This window comes from Lycorma delicatula, chromosome 1 (assembly GCF_047948215.1).
Source record: "Lycorma delicatula isolate Av1 chromosome 1, ASM4794821v1, whole genome shotgun sequence".
Taxonomy (NCBI): Eukaryota; Metazoa; Arthropoda; class Insecta; order Hemiptera; family Fulgoridae; genus Lycorma; species Lycorma delicatula.
Window position 1 is genome coordinate 336,398,966 of NC_134455.1, and position 11,310 is coordinate 336,410,275.

At 30.6% G+C, this 11,310-nt stretch overlaps 1 protein-coding gene across 1 annotated transcript in view; it reads left to right on the plus strand.

The window, feature by feature from the left end:
• Uqcc1 (Ubiquinol-cytochrome c reductase complex assembly factor 1) overlaps nt 1-322 on the plus strand; it is a 49,602-nt gene extending 49,280 nt beyond the window's left edge. The window contains exon 6 of the mRNA XM_075382217.1: nt 97-322. Coding sequence (XP_075238332.1) covers nt 97-189 — 93 coding nt within the window. The 3' untranslated portion in view covers nt 190-322. The remainder of the gene's footprint in view (nt 1-96) is intronic.
• The last annotated feature ends 10,988 nt before the right edge of the window (nt 323-11,310 follow it).

Below are 11,310 nucleotides of genomic sequence, written 5' to 3' on the forward strand. Positions count from 1 at the left end.
AAACTAGAATTACCTGTTACATGTGTTCAAATCAAGTTGAATATTATTAATAGGAAGACTTTATATTTTTACATTGACTTTTTTCTATCTTTACAGGTAAAATACTTTGATACACTTACAAGGGAGGATATAATTCTACAAAGAAATTTTAAATGGTTTCCTATTGAGAAAGAAAAGCTATGTAATTAAGCATCATGCAAATACATAATCTAGTTGTAATTATGTATATATGATTAATTGTAGTTATAACTTTACTAGGTCTACGTATAATGACTGTTAATTACTACAATAAATTTTAATCAGTTTGTTTTTTTATAAGTTATTTATTAAAACTGTTTTTATTTTATCACCTTGATAATAAAGACAAAAGAAATAAAATTAATATTCTGCACCTGTGTGAAGTATTACAAAGAATTGCCATAAAATTTATTGCATTTGCTATTAAAGACCTCTTCTGTACATTTAATCTACAAGAGAAAACTACAATCAAGTGTTGTACAATAATCTTACTCATTTGAGGTTGAGTATGAGGGTTATTTTTTTTTCAAGGTCCAATCGGTCATGAAATTAAAACCACAATGAAAATAAAAATTTTTTTATTTGTAACAAGTACTTTCCTGACTCCGATTTAGACATTTGTCATAAGTACCAACTTTCCAATACCCTCGTCATAGAACAGAGCCGCCTGTGTTTTCAGCCATGTTTCTACGCTGGTCTGCAGCTCGATGTCTGTGCCAAAATGTTGTCCTCCTAGCCAGCGTTTCATTTGAGCAAAGAGGTGAAAATCGGATGGAACCAAGTCCAGGCTGTATGGTGGGTGATCAAACACTTCCCCACAAAAATGCTGCAGGAGCTTCTTTGTTACAGCTGCAGTGTGCAGCTGAGCATTGTCATGGAGAAAGACAATGCCTGATGACAACATTCCTCTCTGCTTATTCTGAATTGTCCTTCATAGATGTTGAAGAGTCACGCAGTATGAGGCTGCAGTGATGGTCGTGCCATGTTCCATGAATTCCATCAAGAGAACTCCATTCTGGTCCCAGAACACAGTAGCCATACACTTTCTGTTGGAGAAGGTTTGCTTGAACTTCTTTGGTTTACTGGGAGATTGAGAATGTATCCACTGTTTAGATTGTTCTTTTGTTTCTTCAGTTTTGAAATGGACCCATGTCTCATCCCCTGTGACAATTTTGTTCAAAAAATCTTTTCCTTCATTGTGATAGCGCTGGAGAAACGTTAGGGAGGCGTCCATTCTCATTGTTTTGTGATGGTTGGACAGCATCTTCGGAACCCATCTTGCACACAGTTTGCGGTACTGAAGTCTCTCACTCACGATGGTGTAGAGAGCTGACCTTGAAATTTCAGGAAACAAATCACTCAATACAGAAATTGTGACCCAACAATTTTCTCGAATTGCCTCATCCACTCGCTTCCTTCCCTGGCCGCCTGCATCATGAACATCTGTACATCCTGCTTTAAAGTTCCTGCACCACTTGTTTTGCTCATTGAAGTTTACCGTACACATTACTTATTCGTCTATGAATTTCAGCTGCATTACACCCCTCAGCCTGAAGAAATCGAATTACCGCACGCACCACACTTGGCTGGGGATGTTATTGTTGTAGACATGTTTACGTATTAGCTGCGTGTTCAGAACTAAACAAAGTGATACGGCGTGATTGAAGGCCAAACTAGAGACGCTGCACAAAGGTTCATCCGATTTTTGCGCGAGTTTTTATTTCATGACCTTTTGGACCTTGAAAAAAATAACCCTCGTATTAACTGAAATGATTTATGGGTTATGAAAAGAAATTTTACTCTATAAAATTTGTTACATTAACAAAAGATCTGGTAATTATAAAGTACTGTTTAAAAGATTTTATTCACTAAAAGCCAAGATCATTCATCTTAACTGATTAGGATTAGAACTGAATAGGAAGTTAATACTTGGATTAACTAGGAAGTTAATACTTAATACTTGGATTTCAAGATTTAGTTCTAAAACGTATTTGACATCTTTTTATGAGTAAATAATTTCAAACATTTATTTATAAAATTATATCTAAAAGTTACACACTGGTGTTTCTAAAATTGGTGGGCTGGATATACTTTTTCGGATTCTGCTTGTAAAACTAAACAAAAAATATCCTTAGGATAAATGGCAATTTCTCCTTTGTTCTCCTCCTGTCCGTCATTTTGTTATTTTTGTATAAAAATTTATATCTGAAGTTCGGATGGACAAATCACATTAATATTTGGTAAGCCTCTTGGTAATAAAGTTTTAAAATTAGAAAAAAATCAGGAAATAAATACTTGGCAAATTACAAACTGGTGGCCATGCTTATTTTTCAGTTCGTTATATCTCTGTAAATATTAGTTTTATCAAAACTTATGTTGTTAAATATTATATTAAGCCTTTTATTTTGAACAAAATTACATTTTATTTTTTAAATCTGTTAACAAATAGCCGAATTATGATAGAAAATTGATGTAATTTGTGTCTGTTTTCATGTCCCCCACTTTACATTCAGTTTGATTAAATATTAATTGTTTTTATTTTCTGTTAATTGTAGTATTTTAAATTAGTATCAAATTAAGTTATTGATAAAAAATAAATTTTCAAACCATTTGTAAATAAACTTATGCAGAATACACAACTTAAAAATGTGTAAACCTATGAAAAACAAAAAAGAAAAATTAAATTTCAGTTTATTAAAACAAAGACACAAAAAATGATATTCCAATGTTATGGAATGTGAAAAGTTAAAATTTGCTGACGTTTCAGTTCAGTTCTATCTCTCAAATATAATAAAAAAAATACTGCATTTAATAAGTAATATTCAGAATAAAGGATGTTTCTAATTTTAAATAATTTTATTAATATAAATAGTGACATATCTTACAGAATTTGCATACTTAATGGAGCTGCATATTATGCATTATTTCTCATAGGAAAGGTATGTTAATTTGTTGCGTTACACTATACTCCTAGTCCTTACAGATTCTTAGAACTCGGTGCAAGGATTTGGAATTAAATCTTTTGAATTTTCTGTGAAAAATACATTTAAAATTCACAAATTTATTTTTTTATAAATTGTGTTCATATATATGCATACTACATTGTTTCCTCTGAAATAAAAAAGGGGAAAATTTTTGACTGGTCATAACTCGAAAACAAAGCTTTTCAAAGACTTAGTGTATACATCTATAAAGTATAGAAGTAAAAGGTACCTCAGTGCCTTTTATACACTATGTTAATGTATTATTTCATGTTTCAATAAATGACTAAATTAATACATTCAAACTACAAACTAAAATGAAAAGGTCTAAATAAAATTTCAACGTCAATATTGTTGGTAAATGTTATGCGGATACAGAAGGTGATTTTTGGGTTCTCTTTAAAACTAATAACTAACAACTAACTGCACTTACTTTTTTTTTATCCTTCCTGTAGAACAGTTTTATTTAATTAATTTTTTTATTAAATATTTGACATGTTACCCGTGTTAAATGTACAATTTTTTTGTAGCTGAATTGATTTTAGCCACATTATTTTTCTGTGGAAGGGGAATATTCAGTCCAAACAATAAAAGAAGTATTTAGGTCAGACAAACTGCACCAGCTTGGTTGTTTTCATTAAAAAATGATTTGGAGATTTGTGTAGGAATAGTTTTGTAAATTCATCCCTTATATATAGAGAAAAGAACTGCGGATCATTCAAATTTTTGTTATTGTGATTAAAATTTTAATTTTATACATTTAATAATCTATATTTACATGTTGGTTCAGTGGATAAAGAAAATAAATAACCTATATTTAGATTTACATTTAATGTACTATTGTTTATAACCATTATGGTATACACTCATAAAGTGATATTTTAAGTTAAAAGAAAACAGTCAGTTTAAAAAATAACACTGTTACTAAAATTATCATTAAAGTGAAAAATACATGACCTGAAAAATACAATTCATTTATTTTAATGAACAGGAATGTAACATAGTTTTGTAACTGAACAATGAGATGGAGATTAGTTAAAAAAATTATTTTAATATAATTATTTATTAATATTTTTCAGTTATTTAATTTATTTTTATTCTAACTTATAAAAATGTCAAGCATTCCTTTTATAAAGATCAAGTTTGAACCTTTCCAAGTCATAATAAAAAAGAGGAAGAAGTTTTAGTTTTCAAATAAAAAAAAAGTAGTGAGGAGGGAGGGAAGAAGAAGGTAGATTTTTTCTTTCCATAATTATCTAATCATTTTGTAAAAAGTGGTTATTCTTAGTAACCTCGTTAATTGATGAGAGTTACCTGGTATGAAACTTTGTTTTCATTTTTTTTTCTTCTTTTTCATGACATTATAGAGGTACAAGAGTTTTTCATTTTGAACTATGTCATTATACATACTATAGTTTAAATAAATGTCTGAACATATTACTTAAATAATATTAAAATTAAGTTTCAAATTGTGTTATTTGAAATGTGGATAACAGAAGGTTCAGAATATAATTTTAATATTGACTGAAATGAATACCAAACAATCTACAGAAAGCGTGAATATACTAAGTGCGGTGTTATCTGTTTGTTGATAAAAATATAAACTTTCTAAAATTGAAACTGAAATAGATAATGCAAATTCTTTAGGCATTCATTTTGAAATTGTAAACAAAAAATATACCTTGATATCTGTTTATTGATCATCATCACAGTAAATTGACAAATGAATATTTAACTGCCTTGCATGTAAACAGTTTTAAATCCTACATAAATAAACACACTAGGATTCAAATTGAAAGTAATACATGTATCGACTGTATTTTCCTTAAAAGTACGTAATTACCACAACTATTTTGACAACGTAATTAACAGACCACTTTTATACATATTAATGTCAACGAATGAAACAGTGTTAAAACTAATTCAACCATTACTAATGTAACTAAAATTAATTATTAAAATTTAAAATCCAATTTAGAACAAGAACGATGGACAACATTAACTTAACATAGTCAACATGATGAAAAATTTCACTACGGTATCAACAGAATAGATTTATACATTTAAAATATACTATAAAAAAAGACCGCCTAAAAAATGGATAACTCCAGGTGTAGTCAATTTGATTAGGAAGAGGGACAGAATGTTTACCAAACTATTAACAAAGTACTAAACAATTAAAATAACAATATCAAACAGTACTGAACAATATCAAATTGAAAGAGAACTACATAAAATACAGAAATAATTTGAATTATATAAATAAAAAAAGCAAAATTGACTATTTTAATATTAATTTGAACAAAAGGAAAATACAAATTTGGGAATATATTACCGTAATGATGAAACACAAAAAAAGTTGAATGTTGACCAAATCTCAACTCAGAAATCTTAAATAACCACTTGGCAAGTGTAAGTGAGAAATATGCCAAAAAATTATTAAATGATAATATAAATAATATTAAAATTCCAATATCAGTATCATCTTTTCCTGCAGTAGCTTTGCTCTAGAACCAATTAATACTAATGAAATTTATTGAATTATTCATAATTTAAAAAAATAATTTATCGCCAGGAATAGGTAATTTCATTGGAATCAGTGTAAAAGAATTTCAGATTTAGTGTAAATACATTGGAATTTATTATAAACAAATGTTTTCTAGAAGGATATTTTACAAAACAACTTACAAATTTCTGTAATTAAACCAATAATAAAACCTGGTGATTTAAATAACCAAGAAAATTATAGATCCATTAGTTTTCTTAGTAATTGGTCCAAAATAATGTAAGGTTATAAAAAATAGACTGCTTAAATATTTGGGTAAAATCAGTTTCATTGAAAAAACCAATTTAGTTTCCAGTCAGAAAAAACAACTACAGGTGCAGGTGTACATCTATCTAACCAAAATTGTAAATAAAAATGCCAATAATGGAAGGAAAACTTGGTGGAATTTTTAGATCTAGCCAAAGATTTTGGTATGATACAAGTTACATTGTTAAATAAATTCGAACAGTGTAGAGTAAGAAGCATAACAAATAAACTATTTGCTAGTTATCTGATAGACCAAGTATAGTATCTCACCCTAAACAATAAAACTGATATTACAAAAACAATTTTTAATTTACATAAATGATTTGCTTAAATTTAATATCTTTCATTATACTACTCTATCCTTTGCAGATGATACTACACTCATATTCTAGGGGATGTTTATAACACCTACGGGCCTTTCAATAGTTAAGTCATAGATAACTATCTTCTGACTTTAAATATCCATAAAACTAAATTTATCACTTTCACATTGAATGAAAATGGTCAACTTCCAGATCAGTTGAATATAAAACTTCACACTCACGTTAATAACATCTCTACCTGCACTTGTCCACAAATTGAGAAAGTTAAAGCAGTTAAATGCTTAGGTATTATGGTAGATGAATGTATATTATGAAACAGTCTTTGCTCAAAAATAAAATATCTAACTTAAATTTTCTATAAAATTAATCAAGTAAACGACTTAAATATCATAAGGAAAATTTACTTTTCTTATGCTCACTCTCTTTTTCAGTACAAAATTGAAGTTTGGGGGACTGCTTATGATAACCATTTTAATAAACAGTTTACATAACAAAAATACTTCATAGTAGCGGCTCTAGGAAAACCTAGACTTTATCAGAGTAAACAAATTTTTGAAAACATAAATTTACTAATCCTACGACAAAGTTATGTAAAAAATACAATTCTGTACATAAACAGAAATACATATATCATTTGCTATGCATAACAGCCCTTATGATATGCATTCATTAGTCTTGAATAACTACAATATCGATGTTATCTTGTAAATGTCAGTGCTATCTGTTAATAAATAAAATCCCACAAAACTTTATTAACAACAAATTAACCAAAAATCAAAACAGATTGAGACCTAGGTGAAAACCAAATTTTATTTCAAATTATAATTTTTGTGTTAATCTTAATGGTTTAATTATTTACAATACTAAGTAATTCAGTAAGATTTAATGGTTCCTATGATTATAGAATACCTAATAACAATCTTATGTATTAGAATTTAAATTATGTAATTATTTCTTTTGTTCTATTGTATTTTCTTTTTCTAATTATGTTTGATATTTTTAAGTTGTTTTCTATGTTTAAGTAAACAAAAATGTTAAGTTAAATCTGTTGTGTTAGAATTTAAATAAGTTAATTACTTATATTGCTTTATTTTATTTTTCTAACTCCATGCTAGAAATCAAGTTTTCTGCATTTATTGTGGGGCCTATTCTAGGTTACATTTAAATAATCTCATAAAATTAAGATAAAAAAATTGTTTTTTATTAAAAAAAATTGGAAATCTGTGTATTTGGTGACAATAAATCAAATAATGGAAATAAATAAATAAAAGGGTTTCTAGAGTATATGTCACTAATCATCTGCAAGGCACTCATAGAATCAGAACAGACAAGTACGTGTTGGAATGTTTGGCTAATTATACATTTAAGGCCTTCTTAATAGCACACAGCAGTGCAATGAAAACATTGGTGATGCTAGGAAGGCCAAACATGTATGTGCTATTGACAAACATAAAAGCACAACCAATGGAATTATGATGCATAGAGACGTCTGTAAAAACTATGGCATCTGGATTCATGCTATTTACAATATTGAAAAATTTTTCTTGAAGGAAGGTAATAACACTGAGTAACAGGAGGTAATTATATATTTAGAACTAAGAAAATCTGATGGCTAGAGGAATAGCAGATGTTGGCTGTTCCTTATATCGATTAACATGCTGGTTTGAGAATACTGCAGCTAAGGTAGGATGATTTGGTTGTGCTTATCCAAGCTACATATCATTTGGTTTCATATATTACAGAGAAATGGCTCGCTACTATCCACTAGTAGACTCATCATGGGGCTTAAGTTAAACACATATAGAGAAATAGTAAATGAATGATAGACTGCATCAAACATCTTTAGAGTGGTAGCCCATGCAGATGAATAAGCCACACATCCATAGTCAAGCAAGAGTGGACCAGAGCTCTCGGTAGAAGTGCAACACGTATACTCGATCAGCACCCTGAGTATTATTTAGAACTCTTAGGATGTCTAGCATTTTTAAACATTTTACCTTCAGTTTCTTTAAAATGATGGTCAAACCTCATTCCTAAAAATTAACCTGCTGCATGCTTCAACTGATTCATCATTAAGAAAGAGTTGAGAGTCAACACTTTCCCTCAAGTGTGAAAAGCAAATGAATTTCGTTTACTCCAGAGAAAACATGAATCCAGTATTTTACAACACGATTTTAGATGGGTTTTGTGTTTTGGAGCAATCTCTTGCATGTACTTAAAGTTCTACATAAACAGAAAAATTATCTTCAAATAAAGATAACATTATGGGTTTTCACGCGCAGTTTGTTATAGTATTTATAGCTACGGCAAACAAAGTAATACTTAGGACAATTCTCTGTGGTATTCTGTTTTCTAATGTAAAATTTTCGGATACTGTTGTTCCAAACTGAACAACAACTTGAACTCAAACGGACCGACTGCTGAGGAAACCCCTGATAATGCAAGGATATTTCCTTGTATACCCCATTTGTGCAGTTTATTCAGGATTCCTCTCCTCCAAGCAGTATCATATGCCTTTTTGAGTATGAAAAATACAGCTGAGTAGTTGGTGAAGTAGGAAGATGTTTTAAATGACAGATTCAAGAGTAACTTCACGACTGATTGATGATCTACCTTGGCAGAAACTGCATTGTTAAGGGGCAATGAGCCCGCAAACAATGATCACTGCCTTGAGCTACCACACTAGACGATGGTTTACCATTTATTCATTCCATCAACTTGCACTGATTCTGGTTAGGAAGGACAATAACTGGAGGGGCATGATTTATCTTTACCAGGTTTCAGTACAGGAATCATGAATACTTGTGACCAAGAATCTGGAAAAACCTGTTAAGAAAATATTTTATTGTAGATACACAAAAGATGTAATTCAGTATCCAGGAGATATGTTTACAAAATAAACCTTATATCATCATTTCTGGGAGAAGTATCATGCAAATTATTCAAGGCTCATTAAAAGAAAAGGGTATGTTTAATTCATTTTGCGAGTCTTCAACCACAAATGGAATATTTTCTACCTGCAATTTATATCTCACAAACTCAGGACAGTATAATGATGTAAGTGACACTGTCCTACATGACCTTCCAATCTTGTTCACCACATAAATTAGCACGGTAATGAGGATTCCGCTGTTTTCCAGTCCAATCGGCTGTGGTGACTACTGATCCACACGTGGCCCAAATCTTTCTCCAAACAACCGATGATGGAGTTGTCTGTGAAATGGTATTGATATAATGCATCCATGATTTCCATTTAGCACACCAAAACAATCAACGGCAAACAGTCCTCTTGTTGGAGAATGTGTAGAGAAATTCAGTCGTAGGACTTTGATTGAAATTACTAAAGCCCTGTGCTGATACCTTAGTGAATTCCTGCAGTCTTCATCTCACCAAGGAACAGCAGGCCACCTTGCCTTTCCAGATGTTAAAGGGATAAATTCATTTGCGCTTTAAGTATCAGGTGTGTAAATTACCAAGTTAATGGATCGTGCTACCACTCTTGTACTGGTCAAAGAAATCCTTGCATCTGATCCAGTCCGCTTTCTGAACCACCACATCTGCATGGCAGACTCTGAGTAAAATTACTATTACCAATGAAGATAATAACCGGTCTGTGATGGTTTCTAAAGATGTTTTTGGAAATGCGCAAAATTCATTCAATAGGCAAAAATCTAAGTTCTACCTCAGTTGATCAACTATTTTAACTCAGGAAGAACACGATGATCAGCCCCATGAATAATGATGGGCGTTGAAATCATAGATTGCTAAGCAGGCAAACGAATCTGTGAGAACTGATCATCCTCACCGGCATCAGAGTTTGGAGGAAGGTATAAGTTGCAGATATTCATTTTAAATGGTGCCAATATCTTCACTGAGATTACAAGTATGTTTGTCACTAGCAGAATACATGTGGTTAATTTAAGATACATCATCCTGTGGATGGAAAAGTTTCCTGCAGACACAATATTAAAGGATATTCTTCCTTTATTAGGATTTCAATATCCTCACGGCAAGAACAGTGACTGAAAAAACATTCCACAGAATCAATATTCGTAGCCATAAGAAATACTTTTTTCCTGTTTTATATAAAAACTGCGTGCAGATTACTTATCAAATACTGTCTGGTTTTCTTTTTGGATTTTATGACCTTAAGAAGCGCTTCACTGCTTCGAGCACTACATCTGCCATATCTCAAGATGTTGGAGGGGACTTGGAAGCCTGGGAGGATGGAGACGCCATACCAAGCGATTGAGTTTTAATAAATCCCTTTTTAGGGATTTATTGAGTTTTAATAAATCCCTTTTTAGGGATCTTGGTTGTTTGCTGTGCAATTGGTCCAGCAGGAACTTTATGTGATAGTGTAATGACTGCAGTGGATTTAGATATACCACATCAGTTTTTCTAGCAGACATCACGTTCTTGCCAGTACTCAGTGTTGTAATAGCAGCCATGAGAGACTTTACTTGTTCTGACAAGGTTTCTAACGATTAGTAGATTTGGTTAATTTTTTAAACGATGCTTGATTTAAGTCCACAGCAGATAATTTTAGATCAAGTTTACTCTTTCTCACCAATCCTGTGCTGGAGTAGTCTTTCTTTTATGGCCACATTTGCCTTTTCTTTGAGGTGAATAAGAACAAATTTCTTTATAATTATAAAATATCATTCACTCTCACTAGTCCGACACCACATTCAAAAGTTATTTTTTGTTGTTTCATATTGGTATGTTCACAAACAGAAACAATTTTCGAACACTTCTTGGAGTTATGTCCATATTAAAGATACACAGACAAAAAATATGAAAATATAATTTTATAATAAAAAATGAAATAAACTTTCCCAAATACTCTTTATTACAGGAATATTGCTAAATAGCCAAAGAATAACTTCACTTTACACAGGCACATTAAAGATTGGGTGTGGTCAAACAGTGTGGCCATAACATGGAAATAAACAAAAAAATATGCTGTGTTTAAATTAATTCGTATATATATATACATATACAACAAAAAATACACATAAAATTTTATATCTATAATTTTAGTCATTTCTGACTTGTAAACATAAAAATGTTAAGAAATATAAAAATTCAGAGGTACTGGGGTGGTCAGGAAAAATGTTCAATCATTTGGAAGAATGTAAGTGAAGGAATTCATTAAATCTTGTAAATATAAGAT